Consider the following 18,222-nt stretch of genomic DNA (forward strand, 5'->3'; position numbering starts at 1 on the left):
CTTCTTTGAGCTCGTTGATTTTAAAGCACTGATTCATTTACAAAAATGGTTTTATTGACAGCTTAAGTTAGACATTTAAATATTGTCCACATATCTTCGGCATATGTTTGAGGTTCAAAGTTAGCCTAGTGAAATTAAATGTGCAGCCTACCATGTGCCAGCTGCATCAATCCTTCCAATACTGAATACAATGTTGACTCTTCATAATGGCATCTTCACGAGCGATGTTAAACACATTAATATAGTCATCTATGGTTAGATAGTCAATTATGTCAAATGTACTTAAATCAGTAGCTCTTGTACACAACTGGCAGGGTGAGGTCAAATGTTAGACTTGTAACTCATGATTTCAAGGCATAATATTGTAGATAGAAATGGTTCTCTCTGTGCCAAGCTTGTTTCAGTGCAGCGCAGTCCTTCCATGATGGACGGTTGGCTGTCACCTATAGGTCCACGCCACCATGCAGTGGTGGAGGGGTAGCAGTACAAAAAAAAATGGACGTGTAAAAGGTGAAGTGCTGTGGGTGGTGAGATGTCACAGACTCCAAGGGCAAAAAACTAGGGTCCCATGCCTGGATCCAAAGCCTCTTCCTCAGGAGCAGGCGGTCCCACAACCAGTCTGTAATGGTGGGGCCAAACTCACCTTCCCCCTGGACTCCCCAGTAGGAACCTTCACATGAGACACAATGGAGAGAAATTCGGGGCCTGTTTTTCTCATTGTTAGGTTTTTTGTGTCATATTGACTTCTTGTCTGGTGAATCCTGTTCCATTTCTAACAATGTTACATCAACAGATTGAAATGCCTAACCCTTGTAGTTGTGAGAATGTTTGAGGAAATCTAATGCCTCACCATTCATTGCGTGCCACCACCGCCTCGCTCCTCACCATCCTCTTGAGGTCGTCCAGGGGCACAGCCAGGCCACGCAGCACCCTCGCACGGAAAGGCATGATCTGCCAGAGGAAGGGTGGGTTTGTTTATGACCAGAGTTTATATGAATCGGTTGTTAAAGCCAATCACTTGTTAAAGTCCCATCTGTGTGGCCAGTTGGCTGACAGAGGTTGTTCTGTGCAGTCCAGGACCGAGTCTTACCTCATGTTCTGGAAAGCGGGAGAGGGCATGGATACAGCGCAGAGAGGCTATCCGCACTTTCTGTGAGGACGAGGAGAGAGACAGACAAAAAAAACGACCTTCGTGAGTGAAGATAAGTGTATGGGGATTGGGGACAATGGTACTCAAGGTTACCTTGGTTCATGTTGCAGCTGAATACTGAATAGTCCAGATTTCAGAAACGCTGAGTTGCATTCTGGGGTTTATGACATTAATTGCGTTTCAGGTTAAAGACCACACCGGTACAGTCAAGCAGCATTTCATTTGCAGATGTATTGTGGGTTATAGTGATAGTGGGTTCGATTCTTGGGTCCACGCATACGTAAAATGTATGCACATGACTGTACGTCACTTTGGATAAGTGTCTACTAAATGGCATATTATTGAATGCTCGCGGGGACACGGCTGAATCAACTACCTCTGGCACAGGAATAATAAGATACACGGTCTGTGGGACAACGCTAATGTCACAGAGAGAACACATCTCTGCCTGATGCTCACATTTGACTATGTATTTAGCTTTCTCAATACTTGTCCCATTGGCATATGTCACTTTTATAATGATAGTGTGTTTGTCTGCCTGCGTTTGGTGTCTCATAACATACACGCGTGTGTGTGTATATAGGGTATGTGGACACCCCTTAAAATGAGTGGATTCGGCTATTTCAGACACACCAGTTGCTGACAGCTGTATAAAATTGAGCACACAGCCATGCAATCTCCACAGATAAACATTGACAGTCAAATGGCCTTACTGAAGCGCTCATTGACTTTCAGCCTGCCAACTTTCCAACAAGTCAGTTTGTCAAATTTTTGCCCTGCTAGAGGTGCCCGCCTAGTGTTAAAGAACGCAAAAATTGTCCACCCTCAGTTGCAACACTCACTACCAGGTTCCAAACTGCCTCTGGAAGCAACGTCAGCACAAGAACAGTTTGTGCGTCGGCTGGAGTGGTTTAAAGCTTGCCGCCATTGGAGCAGTGGAAACACGTTCTCTGGAGTGATGAATCATGCTTCACCATCTGGAAGTCCGATGGACAAATTTGGGTTTGGCGGATGCCAGGATAACGCTACCTGCCCCAAAGCATAGTCCCAACTAAAGTTTGGTGGAGGAAGAATAATGGTCTGGGGCAGTTTTTCATGGTCCAGTGAAGGGTAATCTTACAGCATACAATGACATTCTAGACGCTTCTGTGCTTCCAACTTTGTAGCAACAGTTTGTGGACGGCCCTTTCCTAATTCGGCATGACAATGCCCGGTCCATTCAGAAATGGTTTGTCGAGATCGGTGTGGAAGAACACCTTTGGGATGAATTGGAACGCCAACTGCGAGCCAGGCCTAATCGCCCAACATCAACGCCCGACCGCACTAATGCTCTTGTGGCTGAATGGAAGCAATCCCCCCAGCAATGTTCCAACATCTAGTGGAAAGCCTTCCCAGAAGAGCGGAGGCTGTTGTAGCAGCAAAGGGGGGACCAACTCCATATTAATGCCCATGATATTGGAATGAGATGTTCGACGAGCAGGCGTCCACATACACTAAGTAACCAAAGGTTACTGGGGCGGCAGGGTAGCCTAGTGGTTAGAGCGTTGGACTAGTAACCGGAAGGTTGCAAGTTCAAATCCCCGAGCTGACAAGGTACAAATCTGTCGTTCTGCCCCTGAACAGGCAGTTAACCCACTGTTCCTAGGCCGTCATTGAAAATAAGAATTTGTTCTTAACTGACTTGCCTAGTTAAATAAAGGTGTAAAAAAAAAAAAAAAAAAAAAAAAGGTATGATACGTACCATAGCAGGGCTTGTGGTGAGGGTGAGAGTGCGGCCTACTAGCGCCTCCAGCTGAGTGATGAGGGCGGAGGGGGGGTCCATGAGGACAGGTTGCAGGCAGGACAGGGTGGACAGCTGCACCGCCTGGTCTGGACAGGACAGGGCCTCTAGCAGGAGGGGCAGGAGCTGACCAAACAGTGGAGAATAGAAAAAGGAGGACATCACCACATCCTTAAGATACAGTGCCTTCAGAAAGTACTCACACCCTGATTTTCTTTCTACATTTTGATGTTACAAAGTGCGACTAAACTGGATTTAAGTAATTTTTTTGGTCATTTATTTATTTTTGATCCATCTACCAATAGGTGCATTTGAGGCATTGGAAAACATCCCTGGTCTTTTTTTGTATTTTAGCTAACACTTTTATTTACAATGATGGCCTACCAAAAGGTCTCCTGCAGGGACGGGGGCTGGGATTAAAAATTAAATACAGGACAAAAACACACATCACGACAAGAAACACCACAACACTACAGAGAGACCTAAGACAACAACATGGTAGCAACACCACATAACGACATGGCAGAAGAACAAAAGATGGTACAAACATTATTGGGCACAGACAAAGGCATGAAGGTAGAGACGAGACAACACATCACGCGAAGCAGCCACAAGTGTCCATGATTGAGTCTTTGAATGAAGAGATGGAGATAAAACTGTCCAGTTTGTGTGTGTTCCAGTCGCTAGCTGCAGCGAACTGAAAAGAGGAGCGACCCAGGGATGTGTGTGCTTTGGGGACCTTTAACAGAATGTGACTGGCAGAACAGGTGTTGTATGTGGAGGATAAGGGCTGCAGTAGGCATCTCAGATAAGGGGGAGTATTGAGTGCAACGATGTGTCCGATAAGGAATATTGGTGGCAAATCTGATGGCCGAATGGTAAAGAACATCTAGCGGCTCGAGAGCAGCCTTTACCTACCAATCTATAAATTACGTCTCCGTAATCCATCGGTAGGATGGTCATCTGAATCAGGGTTAGTTTGGCAGCTGGGGTGAAAGAGGAGCGATTACGATAGAGGAAACCAAGTGTAGATTTAACTTTAGCCTGCAGCTTTGATATGTGCTGAGAGAAGGACAGTGTTCCGTCTAGCCATACGCCAAAGTACTTGCATGAGGTGACTACCACAAGCTCTAAACCCTCAGAGGTAGTAATCACACAAGTAGGGGAATTCTTCTTACCAAACCACATGACCTTTGTTTTGGAAGTTTTTTGTACCTTTATTTAACTAGGCAAGTCGGTTAGGAACAAATTCTTATTTTACAATGACGGCCTACCCCGGCCAAACCCTCTCCTAACCAAGACAACGCTGGGTCAATTGTGTGCCGCCCTATGGGACTCCCGATCACAGCCGGTTGTAATACAGCCCGGGATCGAACCAGGGTCTGTAGTGACACCTCTAGCACTGAGATGCAGTGCCTTAGACCACTGTGCCATTCGGGTTAAGGGCTAAGAAAGCTTTGTTGTAGAGCGTTTAACACAAAATCCAGGGAGGGGTCAGCTGACTAAGACTATCATCTGCATATAAATAGATGAGCGCTTCCTACTGCCTGAGCTATGTTGTTGATGTAAATTGGGAAGCGTGTGGGGCCAAGGATCGAGCCTTGGGGTACTCCCTTGGTTACAGGCAGTGGCTGAGACAGCAGATGTTCTGCACTCAGAGAGGTAGTTAGCAAACCAGGCCAAAGACCCCTCAGACACCAATACTCCTTAGCCAGCCCACAAGAATGGAATGGTCAGCCGAGTCAATAAAAATAGCAGCACAACATTGCTTAGATTCCAGGGCAATGGTGACATCATTTTGCTCGATTGAGGGACCTTACAATTATCTGTATGTGTGGGGTACAGATATGGGGTAGTCATTCAAAAATCATGTTGATCCCAATTATTGCACACAGAGTCCATGCAACTTATTATGGGAGTTGTTAAGCAAATCTTTACTTCTGAATGTATGGCTTGCCATAAAGGGGTTGAATTCTTATCGACTCCAGACTAGAGGTCGACCGATTAATTAGGGCCGATTTCAAGTGTTCATAAATCGGAAATCGGTATTTTTGGACACCGATTTGGCTGATTTAAAAAAATTATTTACAATTTTTTTTTTTTAATACACCTTTATTTAACTAGGCAAGTCAGTTGAACACATTCTTATTCTCAATGATGGCCTAGGAACGGTGGGTTAACTGCCTTGTTCAGGGGCAGAACGACAGATTTTTACCTTGTCAGCTCGGGGATTCAATCTTGCAACCTTACAGTTAACTAGTCCAACGCTCTAACCACCTACCTCTCATTGCACTCCACGAGGAGCCTGCCTGTTACGCGAATGCAGTAAGCCAAGGTAAGTTGCTAGCTAGCATTAAACTTATCTTATAAAAAAACAATCAGTCATAATCACTAGTTAACTACACATGGTTGATGATATTACTAGTTTATCTAGCATGTCCTGCGTTGCATATAATCGATGCGGTGCATATTCATGAAAAAGGACTGTCCTTGCTCCAATGTGTACCTAACCATAAACATCAATGCCTTTCTTAAAATCAATACACAGAAGTATATATTTTTAAACCTGCATATTTAGCTAAAAGAAATCCAGGTTAGCAGGCAATATTAACCAGGTGAAATTGTGTCACTTCTCTTGCGTTCATTGCACGCAGAGTCGGGGTATATGCAACAGTTTGGGCCGCCTGGGTCGTTGCGAACTAATTTGCCAGAATTTTACGTAATTATGACATAACATTGAAGGATGTGCAATGTAACAGGAATATTTAGACTTATGGATGCCACCCGTTAGATAAAATACGGAACGGTTCCGTATTTCACTGAAAGAATAAACGTCTTGTTTTCGAGATGATAGTTTCCGGATTCGACCATATTAATGACCTAAGGCTCGTATTTCTGTGTGTTATTATGTTATAATTAAGTCTATGATTTGATAGAGCAGTCTGACTGAGCGATGGTAGACACCAGGATGCTCGTAAGCATTCCTTCAAACAGCACTTTCGTGCTCTTTGCTGTGCTTCAAGCATTGCGCTGTTTATGACTTCAAGCCCATCAACTCCCGAGATTAGGCTGGTGTAACCGATGTGAAATGGCAAACGTCACTCGCTCTGAGAGTTGGAGTAGTTATTCCCCTTGCTCTGCATGGGTAACGCTGCTTCGAGGGTGGCTGTTGTTGATGTGTTCCTGGTTCGAGCCCAAGTAGGGGCGAGGAGAGGAACCTATACTGTTATACTGGCAATACTAAAGTGCCTATAAGAACATCCAATAGTCAAAGGTATATAAAATACAAATGGTATAGAGAGAAATAGTCCTATAATTCCTATAACTACAACCTAAAACTTCTTACCTGGGAATATTGAAGACTCATGTTAAAAGAAACCACCAGCTTTCATATGTTCTGAGCAAGGAACTTATACGTTAGCTGTTTTACATTGCACTTTTACTTTCTTCTCCAACACTTGTTACATTATTTAAACCAAATTGAACATGTTTCATTATTTATTTGAGGCTAAATTGATTTTTATTGATATTATATTAAGTTAAAATAAGTGTTCCTTCAGTATTGTTGTAATTGTCATTATTACAAAAAATAAATAAATAGGGCAATTAATCGGTATCGGCTTTTTTTGGTCCTCCAATAATCGGTATTGGCGTTGAAAAATCAGTCGGTCGACCTCTACTCCAGACATTTCAGCTTTTTAAATAAAAAAATAAATAAAAAATTGTAAAAAAAATCTACAAACAAAATTCCATTTTGACATTATTGGGTGTAGATCACTGACACATCTAAATGTACCGGTAATCAACTTTAAATTCAGGCTGTAACACAAAATGTGGAAAAAGTCAACGGGTGTGAATACTTTCTGAAGGCCCATAGTGGGATATAATGCTCATCACAGATGTATAAAATAAGAATTTTATAAACTGGGTGGTTTGAGCCCTGAATGCTGATTGGCTAAAAGCAGTGGTATATCAGACCGTATACCACTGGTATGACATGTATTTTTACTGTTCTAATTATGTTGGTAACCAGTTTATAATAGCAATAAGGCACCTCGGGGTTTGTGGTATATGGCCAATATACCACGGCTCAGAGCTGTATCCAGTCACTTCGCGTTGTGTTATGCCTAAGAACAGCCCTTAGCAGTGGTATATTGGCAATATACCACACCCCTCTCAGATATGTGTTTTAGATTTAAGGAATATATTAATGGAAAAAATAAATTTCTAAGTTGTTCCTGTTTTTGCTCCCTTGTCTGGCACTTCTCTATACTGTTTCACTGGTTCTCTCTACTTACCGCTGGTAGCTCAGTGAGCTGAACCTGTCTAGGTAGGTTGTTCACTATGTGAGACAGTGCCTTCAGGTAGCCAGACTTCTTCTCTGTAGAGGGAGAGAAGGAAGGGAAAGTTAAGAATCGGTACAATGAACAGGACTCTCACAAACTGGTCAACAAGTTACAACACGTGGCCAGTATCTGTAGTGCATTGAAAATGTGTCCCTCTCCGGTACCTTGGGCTGCAGAGTTAAAGCCCTGGACCAGCTTGGCAGAGTTCTCGGTGAAGAAGCGCTGGCGGTACATGATGCGTATGTCGGCGTTGCAACCGCGGTTGAGGACGTCCGGCGAGTCGCTCATCAAGAGAGAGAATCCATCGGCAGCTAACGAACCCAGTTCTGAGTCACTGAGCAGGGAGAAAAGCTGAGACCGACACAGGATTATTGCTGTGTGAGGTTACTGAGGTAGAGATTTTTCTAGGGGAGAAGAGACAAAACAATTAAACTACAGACTGTGTATGTGTAGGAGGACAGAGGACTCCTGTCCTTTACCTTGTCAGTCAGGGCTGTGGACAGAGGGTGGTAGCGGAGGAGGAGAGCCTTGGCCACCTAAAGACAAGAAAGCCATTCACAACTTGATGAATGAATGGACAGAACACCATACAATAGGCAAGTCACCATTCACCCTAAAGGAGAGGAGGTCGTAGGAGAAACAGAGATCCCTAGTCTAGAGACACAGGGGGGGTTACAGTGTGGGGAGTTCAGTAGGCTAAGTATGGGCTGAGGGGAACAGAAAACGAAACAGAGAATACATGGAAATCATAGAAACTGATGTGATTGGATAAAATACTGCCATGTGAGTAGCAATACAAAACGTCTAACCCAGAGCAGCAGCGTGAACGCCTGCTTTCGGACCGAAGAGGACGCACAGTCCAGCTCAGTGGAGATCCTCTTCAACATCCTGTCTATCAGAGAGTCCAGGGCTTCTCCTGTAGAAAGACACAACATGAAATATACCATCTCACCAACATTCACTTGACCAATCCTCATTCAGATCAAGGACAGGACTGGAGGACTCGCCTGCAGGCCTCTTGTTGACCAGCCCAGCGTAGCACTTGGCGGCTGAGGTGTAGGAGAGGGGATGGTCACAGGTACAGCTCAGCTCCTCCAGTTCTAACAGTAGCCTATCCATCTGTGGAACCTCCACCTGTCCAGGACACACGGTCAGTCAGTCAATGATAACAGGCTAAATTAAGCCATTAAATGTCAGGATATCTTAAGAATGCAACATTTGAGTATCCAGTGTAACACATTAAACCGGTATCCATTGTATGAACATTTAACAGTACAAACACGGTTACAATGTGGTTTTGAGACCCTGTGATGAGTAGCAGACATGTAGGGCGTTCTTACACTCCGTGGCAGCGAACACACACAGCCCATTAGAAGACACACCATCTGGGACTGGCTCCAGGAGTCACCTGCCTGCTTCTGGAGGACAAGGTCAAAGGACAACCCATTCAATATACCACTCACAGATACAATGCTCTATTTACTCCCAGCATGCATCCTGTCCCTTGAGTATCCTCAGTAGTAGGTATAAGTGTGTTTTGATAAAGGAGATGGCTGGGTGTCTTTAGCATTGAACCCTGACCTTGAGGAGCTGGATCTGGGAGGGGAAGGCATTCTCTGGCAGGAAGGACATGTCCCCATCCAGGAAGAGGGACACCACCCGCGAGGCTGTTTGGCCCGCCAGTCTGGTGACACAGCAGAGCTTAGTAGGGTTACAAAATTACAGGAACTTTCAATAAACTCCCATTGCTTTCCAGAAATCCTGGTTGGAGGAATCTGGATTTCCTGCCTGTTTCCTCCTGAATCTGGGAATCATCCAACCAGGAGTTTGGGAAAACCAGGGAATGTATTAAAAGTTCCTAGAGTTTTACAACCCTAGTGGTTAGCACCAAGCCAACATATTTACATATGACATAATACATGTGCATGTAATACATGTACATGTACATCAATTATGTGTGTGTGTGTGTGTCTCTCGTCTGACTGGGTGGCTGGCTCTCTCAGTGATGCCAACTCACTGGGACTGTAGTCGGGCACAGGTGGTGCTGATGACTGGTACCATGGCTGATAGGACAGACTCCTCCACTAAAGGACTCTGATGGTCTGAGGACCCTTCACATATAAAAGGGAGCAGAACAAAAACATCAGTCAAAAAGAGTTAGGTCTTCTGCATTTAGTTTGCATAGGTTTGCCAAAACACACCAACTCATTTTCAGAACAGCTCTCCATTGAACCAGAGATTCCTTATCTCAAGGGACTTCCTGGTTCAATAAAGGTTACATGAATCAAAACATTACAATGTGTTGCAGAGGCCTGAAGGCATTAGTTGGTCAGAATATTCTCACCCTGCATAGCTGCCTGCAAGGCCAGTCCGAGCAGGCGCGGAATGATGATGTCATGGAAGACACGGCCGGTCTCTTCAGTGTCCTGGGCATGCTCTGCTATCCTCTGCAGATTGTGGCACACAGAGATCACCTCCTCCAATGAAAATGAGCCAGTGCCTGTTGGGAGAGAGATTACATCTTCATTGTCATCAGTCTACTTATACAAAAGGTGCAATATGCAGAAATTGCTCCGTCATTTCCTGGTTGCTAGAATTCTAATAGTTCAAGCAATGCATAGTGTAGAGAACCATTGCACCATCTAAACTGCTGGGAAATATATTTACAACCACCACAAAAATTCTGTTTTTCAGCTATTTGAAGCTGGTGTACAAAACCGAAAGTAAATGACAAAAAGGAAAGGGGAAGCATCGAAATAGTGCACATAGAAGAGATCTGCCGCTTCTTAGACTTGCTTTCAATGAGAACAACATATCTATAACTCACATTTCTATGTGAATTTGGTCAGGTCGCCCAAAAAGTTACATATTGCAGCTTTAACATAGAGAGATAGGGGAGTTTACCTATACAACGAAACATAAGACATATTTAGAAAGGGTCTACCTATACAAAGACAGATGAGTGTGTGGTAGTGACACATACCAGTGTGTGAGGAGGTGAGAACCTGTAGCAGGACAGGTGTGCTCTCCTGAACCACACTGGGCCGGGACGACACCGCAGCCAGCGCCGTCAAACACCGCTGACGTACGGCCTGCTGGGAATGTTCCTGGGACGGCGTGGCGCTGTCACCTTGTGCCATGGACTCTGGGAACAGGAGAGAAAAGGGTTCAGTTCAGTAACCCTCCTCCGGTTGGAATGATGTCATTGAAGGAACGTAATGATAAAGACCTTTGTTTACATTTTTTCGTTTTGACCTTTGACCCTAACCCACCTGAGAAGATCTCCCCCTTCAGCCGTGGAACCATCTTAGAGATGAAGGCTAGAGGGTGCAGACAAGCCAGAGCCCCTGCACACTCAACCACAGCCAGGCTGGACAGACAGGGAGAGGCAGAGAGAAGAACCAAACCCTTGTGTTAATTGATTAGGCACACACAGGTTGTGTTTACACAGGCAGCCCAATTCTGATGGGTTATTTCTCACTAACTGGTCTTTTGACCAATCACATCAGATCTTTATCAGCGCTTATCTGATTGGTCAAAATACCAATTAGTGAAATAAAAAAAATTCAGAAGTGGGCTGCCTGTGTAAATGTGGCCACAGACTTCTGATTGCCCTCCCAGAAGAACTGAAAACAGGTACTAACCTGACTTTAGCATCTTCCTCCTCCAGGATGAGCCTGACGAGGTGGTCAACGGCCAGCTCCACATCTGACTCTAACAGCAGGACTAGGAGAGAGGTGGGAGAGGTCAACCTATACGTCTCAGCATAGTAAGGGGAGATGTAGCACAATCTGAATGGCCAATTAAATGTATTCTCTATCCCACAAGCTGAACAGCATGTGAACAAAGACTCATTCTGACTTCAATTCAATCCTGTGTAGCAGTGAGAGGAGCTCAAAAGGTCTCAAATGTGTTGGTCAGGTATTAGTTAATTGGAAGAGGGTTTGCGAGGTCAGGAGTCTCACCTGTCTGTTGGCTCAGGGCAGTGAGCACACGCAGTGATGTGATCTGGAGCCCAGCACTGTTCTCAGCCAGGGCAGAGAACACTATACTGCAAAGAGACTGCCTGAAGTCCAACAGCACACTCTCATCTGGTGAGAGGAGAGAGAAAGAGGGGGGAGGGAGAGAGACAAAGAAAGTAGGGAAGGAGAGAGGGAGGAAGAGAGAAAAGGGAGAGAAGGAGGGGTGTGAGAGTGGTGGGAAAAGGTTAATAGAACAATTCACACCGCCACATATCACACGAACCAGGAGGGAAATTTCATGAGGGACTGAGTTATGGCACAGTAGAAATGGCTGGATATTCTCATCATTCCTAAAGCATGAATTGTTATTATGCTGGGGCAAGTTCTAACAGCGTTCTGCTTCAAATGGAGCCCTGAAATGAAGCATTGTAAATCACTTGTTTAGCTGCAGAGGCAGAACATGAAAGGAGGAACAAGGGACAATAAATCTCTAAAAGTCCAAGCCGATGGGGGGGGGGGGGGGGGGGCGATGACGAAATATTTAACCCACAGAACTACCTCCGTACTTCCATTGGTTTGTACGGGTTACATTCAGACGAGTTCCGTGACACTTGTGGGGTCAGAGCAAAATGAAGAAAACTATCGTGTTTGTGCGAGTCACCCCTTTCCATAGTTTGTAGCTCAAGCTAAAGGCCATAAATTACAGACAGAAATTGGCACATCAGAGTTACTGACTTTAAACGAGTCACAGGCTATGGGGCTCGTAGAACAAAACAGAGAACATCATCATTACAGACGTTTTCGTGAGAAGACCAATTTCTCATGGGCTGACAAACACCGCTGTAGCTCGGCCACCTTCCACCGCAGATGCGCAAGGCCAACATAGGAGGATGTGGCAGGGTTGAGAGAAAGCCCATGCAACAAAACAAAAAAATATATCCCTTGACGGGTTTTGATAGAGATTATTTTATTATGTTACCTAGATTGACGCACGGCTCTTAATGAACGTCGCACAAAGAGCGGGACAGTAATGAACGTTACACTTACCCTCCTCTGAAGACTTCACTGGCTGGACGAAGCCCTGTAACACCTCCAGTAGGGTGCGCCGCTGAGCACACTACACGGGGGAGGACACAGACAGATATTTAAGATTTCTGTAGGAACCAAGCCAGAACCAAGATATTTACAACAGGCTGGGCTGCCTACATGTCCTGTGGCAGTATTGGGTCAGCAAAAGGCCATAACTTACAATGCAATAACACTGTGATTTTGACTATGTGGGAAGCCAGAAAAACACACAATGTGAGAAATCTGACTGGCAGAATTGACTCAAATCATTACCAACAGTCAAGAATGGGAGACAAGCGTCAACACTGATGGAAATGGAACGACCTAGCTGGCTGGTGTGACTCACCTGCGTTCGGCTGTTGTATTGTTCTATGAGGGACGGCATGATGGCGGCTGCAACTCTGTGGCTCGCCCTGTAGGAGGCGGTAGAGGTGGCCTGCAGCAGCTTGGCGCTGGGCCACACCAGCTTCAGGTCTGGCTCACACAGGTGGTGCTGACAGTCTACAAAACATTAGGCTGGGTTGGCAAATTGGCGATGGCACGTGTATCAGGACATCATGCTGGACTATATGAAGTGTGTATACCTACATCTATCTGGGTGTAAATAACGAACAGTGTGGTGAGTCGAAGGTGGAAGGTTGCGAGTAAGCATCGAGGGCAGACAGGTAGCAATGAGCCTGAGATTTATTTGCCATCGCTCGCCTTCATCTGAAGCCAAGCTGCCTCTGTGGAGTTGTCATCGTCTCTCATCTCCCTCCACCTCTCTCTCTCTCAATTTTAAAAATGTTTCAATTTAAGGGGATTTATTGGTATGGGAAACATACGTTTACATTGCCAAAGCAAGTGAAATAGATAATAAACAAAAAGTGAAATAAACAAAAAAAGTTTACATTAAACTCACAAAAGTTCCAAAAGAATAAAGACATTTCAAAAGTCATTATGTATATATACAGTGTTGTAATGATGTGCAAATAGAAAAATAAAAAACGTAAATATAACCTATATTTATTATGGTGTTTGTTCTTCACAGGTTGCCATTTTCTTGTGGCAAGAGGTCACAAATGTTGCTGCTGTGATGGCACACTGTGGTATTTCACCCAGTAGATATGGGAGTTTATCAAAATTGGATTTGTTTTCAAATTCTTTGTGGGTCTGTGTAATCTGAGGGAAATATGTCTCTCTAATATGGTCATACAGGAGGTGAGGAAGTGCAGCTCAGTTTCCACCTCATTTTGTGGGCAGTGTGCACATAGCCTGTCTTCTCTTGAGAGACAGGTCTGCCTGAGGCGGCCTTTCTCAATAGCAAGGCTATGCTCACAGTACATAGTCGAAGATTTCTTTAATTTTGGGTCAGTCACAGTGGTCAGGTATTCTGCCACTGTGTATTCTCTGTTTAGGGCCAAATAGCGTTCTAGTTTGCTCTGTTTTTTCCCTCTCTCAACACCTCTCCTGCTGTGGTAAGCACTGAGGAGAACAACTGACAAGTCCGTCTCCCTCTCACACATTTCCAAATACACTGACCCCACACAATAACAAAATAGACAAAACCTTCGACATTAGTTGGCTCCTGTTTCTCAGATTTGTTTGAGGGGTTACCTTTGAGGACCAAGTCGAGGAAGACATTGAGGTAGTCTTCAGAGTCAGAGTTGAGGACGGAGCGGGAGATGCAGGCTGTCAGGGCACCGAGGGCAGCTAGACCAGCGGACTCCACCCTCTCACTGGCTGTCTGGAACACCTGCACAGGGATGGAGGCCAATCAAACTCTCCATTCAGACTATCAAGATGCCTCGTGTACTGTTCGAGACACTTTCACACAATTCTAATAGTAATTTGCGATGTTGCCAGCCCCCCAGGTTCCATTGAAACGCACCTCCCTGCGCAGCGAGGCCCAAAGGCCTGGTAGGAATTCGGCTAGCTCTTTATGTTCATACACAGAAGCACAGGCAGTCTGCAACATGAGGATGAAACACAGCTCATTAAGGCATGAATGCCATTTACTTTATATATAAACCATAAAGATGATCTGAGGTGACCAACATGGTATTACCAGGGTCTGCAGGGAGTCCACCTTGGCACTCTGAACATCGGAGTCCAGCTTCTCAATGATCAGCGGCAGCAGGAACTGTTGAAGCGAGACAATCAACAAATCATGACTACACCCACCCAAACTCTTTCACTTGTTCACTTTCTGTCTCTCACAAACATACAACCTTACAGAAAGACTATATCTGATGTCCTTTAACGTTCTAAAAGGCTATGCGTTGTTAGTCTCGCTTGCCAGACACGGCAGATGTGGGAAGAGGCTACGCATTGCGTGTAGTGTGCAGTACAGTACGTCTTCCCCACCTCTGCAAAGCGTGGTGTTCCAGTGAGCACGGCCCTCAGGGTGAGGATGAGCTCTTCCTGGGTGATGCCGTGGGGGTCATTGGGTGGCTGGGTGGGGACATACACAGAGACAGTCATGGATGTCAACCATTTCAAAACACGGAACAACTCAAATTGAATGTTTTAATTGATTGAATGAAACTTAGATCCAGCTCATCAAAAGACCTTCCTTAACACTCTTAATACTTTAAAATGAATGTTAATCAAGTACTGTTATGAGTGATCTCCACTATCAAGCTCAATCTGAATCACAAAAAACATGGAATAATACAAGCTGTCTGTCAAAGTGTTTAGACCCGGGACTTATCCATTTCCTATATTCCTCTGCCAGACGCTAGTCAGTGTCACATGGCTCAGGTATCAGAGCACATAGGACAGAGAGCCACATACGCATTGTCTCCTGGGTAGGTTCATCTGGCGGGTCTAAGTCCACAACAGCTGCACAAACAAACACTTACCGGGCTGAAGTCTATGGGGAAATAGCAGGAGGTAACTTCAAACAGCTCCTCTGTGAATTTACCTGAATAAAGAAACACAGACATGATATTACCGTCTACGGATTGAGGAATCGTTAGATAATACATGTATTAAATATCAACCCAACTACTGGTATACATAAAACAGGGCTTAAATCTGTCCTCTAGTGTGTGTGTGCGCACGTAAAGGGCTCCAGACTAACTCTTTCCACTGGTGCAACTAACCTTTTCAGTTGGTGACACCAGCCCATGATTTGGTCGCACAAAAATGTTGTTGCGGCACATATATATTTTTTGCAATCATCTTATGAAATCATTTACAGTGCTACTTAGTTGGTATGCTTCAAGACATACGTTTCATCCAACATGTCCAAGCAGAAATGCATGAACATGATGTGCAACCTAAACCGGTGACTCGTGAACTCTGCTTCATATGGCTAGCTCTCAGGAGAGCTGTTCTCAGTAATGACATGCAGGTTTTTCCATGCCTCCGCGCACCCTAATCTCTGCAATTTACAGATACAATTTCATTAACGGAGAGAAAGACACTGGCAGTCTAAACAACACGAGCAGCACTCGCGAGACTACACTAAGTTCACTTCCGAAACATGACTCCGCTTGAATTAGTCTCTGTCCATCTGTCACACACCACAGACTAAACAAGCAGAAGCCAATGCTTCATTTCTCGTAACCAGGACATGGTTAATCCACAACAAAAAGTCAAGAGTTCATATCATGCCTCGACACCATGTTGATATTGTTACCTGACACCGTGTCGCTATTGTTACCTGACACCGTGTCGCTATTGTTACCTGACACCGTGTTGATGGTGAGTTTGGGTCACCTGTGTGCCGCACACGTTTAGAGGGTCTTTTTTCCCTGCTTGTCGTTATAGCACGTTTTCCTAAGACACAGCGGATCAATTTCCTCAAGCAATGTAATTTCCCTGTTCCTTATTGAATACAACCTGCCTTTACCTCATTACTGAGGAAGCAATTAAATGAAGATGGATGTGTTACAAGTTCACTCAATGCCCAGTAAACCTGAGCAACATTGAAACACAAGATGACAGCACAACTAAAAAAGGTACATAAAACACATTTGTAAAGTTTGGAATAACAATGTGTGTGTTCTCACCCAGATCATAGCCTCCATGGATGATTTTCCCAGCGATCTGGAAGGCCAGGAGAAGATTGCGTGGGTCCCTCTCCCCATCCACTGACTGGACAAACCCAAAAACAAAGTCTGCACCCAGGCCCTTCAGCTCTGTGGGATTGAAAAAGTGGTTCATCAATTTAACAACATGCAGATAAGCAACATACAGATCATGCTGATTATTACAAAGCTGTACAGTCTCAATGTTGACCACTCTCAACAAGGATTTCTACAATCCGCTGATTTCTCCATTATAGCTACCACTCTACCTCAGTTCTTACCTGACTCTCTGGATTCCATAAGCTGGGTTAGGATGTTGTAAACACATGACCGCTCCACCAGCATCAGGGACTGTAGTGACAAAGAAACAGAAACAGGGTCAGGGGTTTTGCAGTATAAGAAACATATAGGCCCCCTCTGTATGCTAATTATTTAGGAGAGTTGACACTTGACAGGGCAGGTTGGATGTGCTCACCTGCACATGAACGTCCTGGAAGAGTGATTTCAGAATGGACACTGCAGACCCAGGCGGCAACACTGAGCATTTTGTCTGAAGGGGTTATTTCAAAACGTTGGTCAGGAATAGGCAAGGAATGTCTGTCAGTTCACTTTTGACAATAGTCGCATTTCTATCTAATATTCACGTCAAATTTAACATGAGGCTACTAAGATTGAGACTTACCAGCGCTTTCAACCCCTTTAAGACATGTGGTGTGATGACATAGTGGTCCTTGAGTCTGTTCTCATAAAACGCTAGAAGGACTTCCACTGAGGGCAAAACAAAAAGAAGAAGATAATCAATAGCCATGGACAGGACATATAGCACCCACAAACCAAAACGACAAAGATGTGTTATAGTGCTGTTTACCTTCTCTCTCTGTAAGGTCTCCATGGCACTGCTGTAGGACATTGGAGAGGAGCTGGACACCACGGGCTCGGGTCTGGGGTTGGGAGCTGGCCAGATGCAAGCTGCACAGAGACAAGATGGTCAGCTTGTTAGTGTTGGCTGGAACTGCATGACATTGAAGTTGATGACATTGATAGTGAATGGGACAATAATGATTAATGTAACTTAAACATTACCCCAACGCTTCAACCAACTGTAGTATTGTAAACTGTCCAGCCTTGAGTCCTAATAAAAGGAAAATGCATTTATTCAGCCAGAGGAAAGACACGTGGTCAATGAGTAGGATATATCATGCAGACACTTTTAGGGGACAGGGAAGTAGGTTCAGAGTCTAATGTCAAAGACGGTACACTTTGTGCTAATATGTTGATAAATACCCTTTTCACAGCAGGTTGGTTAGAAAGTTAGCAGGCAAGTTCTGGCCAAAAACATATGTTCATTCGCTTGACTTCAAAGACATTGATTGCCACTTTGTATACGTTGATAGCTACTGAACAGGCTGTTGTTGTCCGTTTTTGTAGTATGCACTTGAACCAATGACCGGTTAAACACAGAAAGCAACGTTAAGAGTTTTGATGGCCTGCTGCTAGCTAGCATGCTAGCCAGATGTCATGCTGGGCCACCAGTCACGCGCGATTTCTGCATCGTTCATCTCAAAAAACAAATCAGAGAGAAAGGTGGCTGAAATACCTGTTGCGGTGTCTGCGGCCTTGCTGTCCTGTTGTCCCGAAACAAATTCTTCTACCAAGCCCACTAGCAAGGCACTACCCGCAGCCATCACGAACAGCCTTGGTTCAACCAAACTGAAGTGAGCATGCGTGGAAAGTTCTTGCGATTACCCTGAGAGCAGTCACAAAAAAAGTAATAATACCAAATATGATATTGAAACCCATGCATAAATGTGCAAATACTTTTTTGCAATGTATTAAAGCTGTACATTCTTTACTGACCAAATAATACATAAACTTGTTGTGGAAGTGCATGGCTATGTGC

The 18,222-nt window shown here is 44.6% G+C and overlaps 1 protein-coding gene across 2 annotated transcripts; it reads right to left on the minus strand.

The window, feature by feature from the left end:
• Nucleotides 1-32: 32 nt before the first annotated feature.
• LOC129834707 (MMS19 nucleotide excision repair protein homolog) lies at nucleotides 33-18,055 on the minus strand. 2 transcript variants are annotated; one of them, XM_055900059.1, is made up of 31 exons: nucleotides 17,920-18,055; nucleotides 17,406-17,454; nucleotides 17,191-17,291; nucleotides 17,005-17,090; nucleotides 16,798-16,872; nucleotides 16,604-16,673; nucleotides 16,305-16,433; nucleotides 15,150-15,211; nucleotides 14,653-14,739; nucleotides 14,354-14,428; nucleotides 14,177-14,254; nucleotides 13,903-14,041; nucleotides 12,653-12,807; nucleotides 12,286-12,355; nucleotides 11,242-11,367; nucleotides 10,921-11,002; nucleotides 10,549-10,646; nucleotides 10,260-10,421; nucleotides 9,621-9,776; nucleotides 9,294-9,387; nucleotides 8,858-8,960; nucleotides 8,617-8,691; nucleotides 8,284-8,410; nucleotides 8,086-8,192; nucleotides 7,756-7,812; nucleotides 7,441-7,627; nucleotides 7,229-7,311; nucleotides 2,892-3,056; nucleotides 1,091-1,150; nucleotides 851-951; nucleotides 33-670 (listed from the first exon to the last, which is right to left on the minus strand). In XM_055900059.1, exons 1-31 carry the CDS (start codon nucleotides 18,005-18,007, stop codon nucleotides 640-642), a joined length of 3,078 nt encoding a protein of 1,025 aa, XP_055756034.1. In that variant the 5' UTR covers nucleotides 18,008-18,055; the 3' UTR covers nucleotides 33-639. The 2 variants fall into 2 exon arrangements, with proteins under 2 accessions (XP_055756034.1, XP_055755950.1); XM_055899975.1 differs by having other exon boundaries at nucleotides 8,617-8,694; nucleotides 17,920-18,054.
• Between the last annotated feature and the right edge of the window lie 167 nt (nucleotides 18,056-18,222).

Source organism: Salvelinus fontinalis, chromosome 1 (genome assembly GCF_029448725.1).
Source record: "Salvelinus fontinalis isolate EN_2023a chromosome 1, ASM2944872v1, whole genome shotgun sequence".
NCBI lineage: Eukaryota > Metazoa > Chordata > Actinopteri > Salmoniformes > Salmonidae > Salvelinus > Salvelinus fontinalis.

What these genes read in the sequence shown, in the direction of transcription:
- LOC129834707 (XM_055899975.1), bottom strand. Translation starts at nt 18,007, where the DNA reads ATGGCTGCGGGTAGTGCCTTGCTAGTGGGCTTGGTAGAAGAATTTGTT. An exon ending in GGCCGCAGACACCGCAACAG is followed by an intron (nt 17,455 to 17,919) that starts GTATTTCAGCCA and finishes TCCTTTTATTAG; the next exon opens with GACTCAAGGCTGGACAGTTT. An exon ending in CGTTCACGCTGCTGCTCTGG is followed by an intron (nt 7,813 to 8,085) that starts GTTAGACGTTTT and finishes TCTTGTCTTTAG; the next exon opens with GTGGCCAAGGCTCTCCTCCT.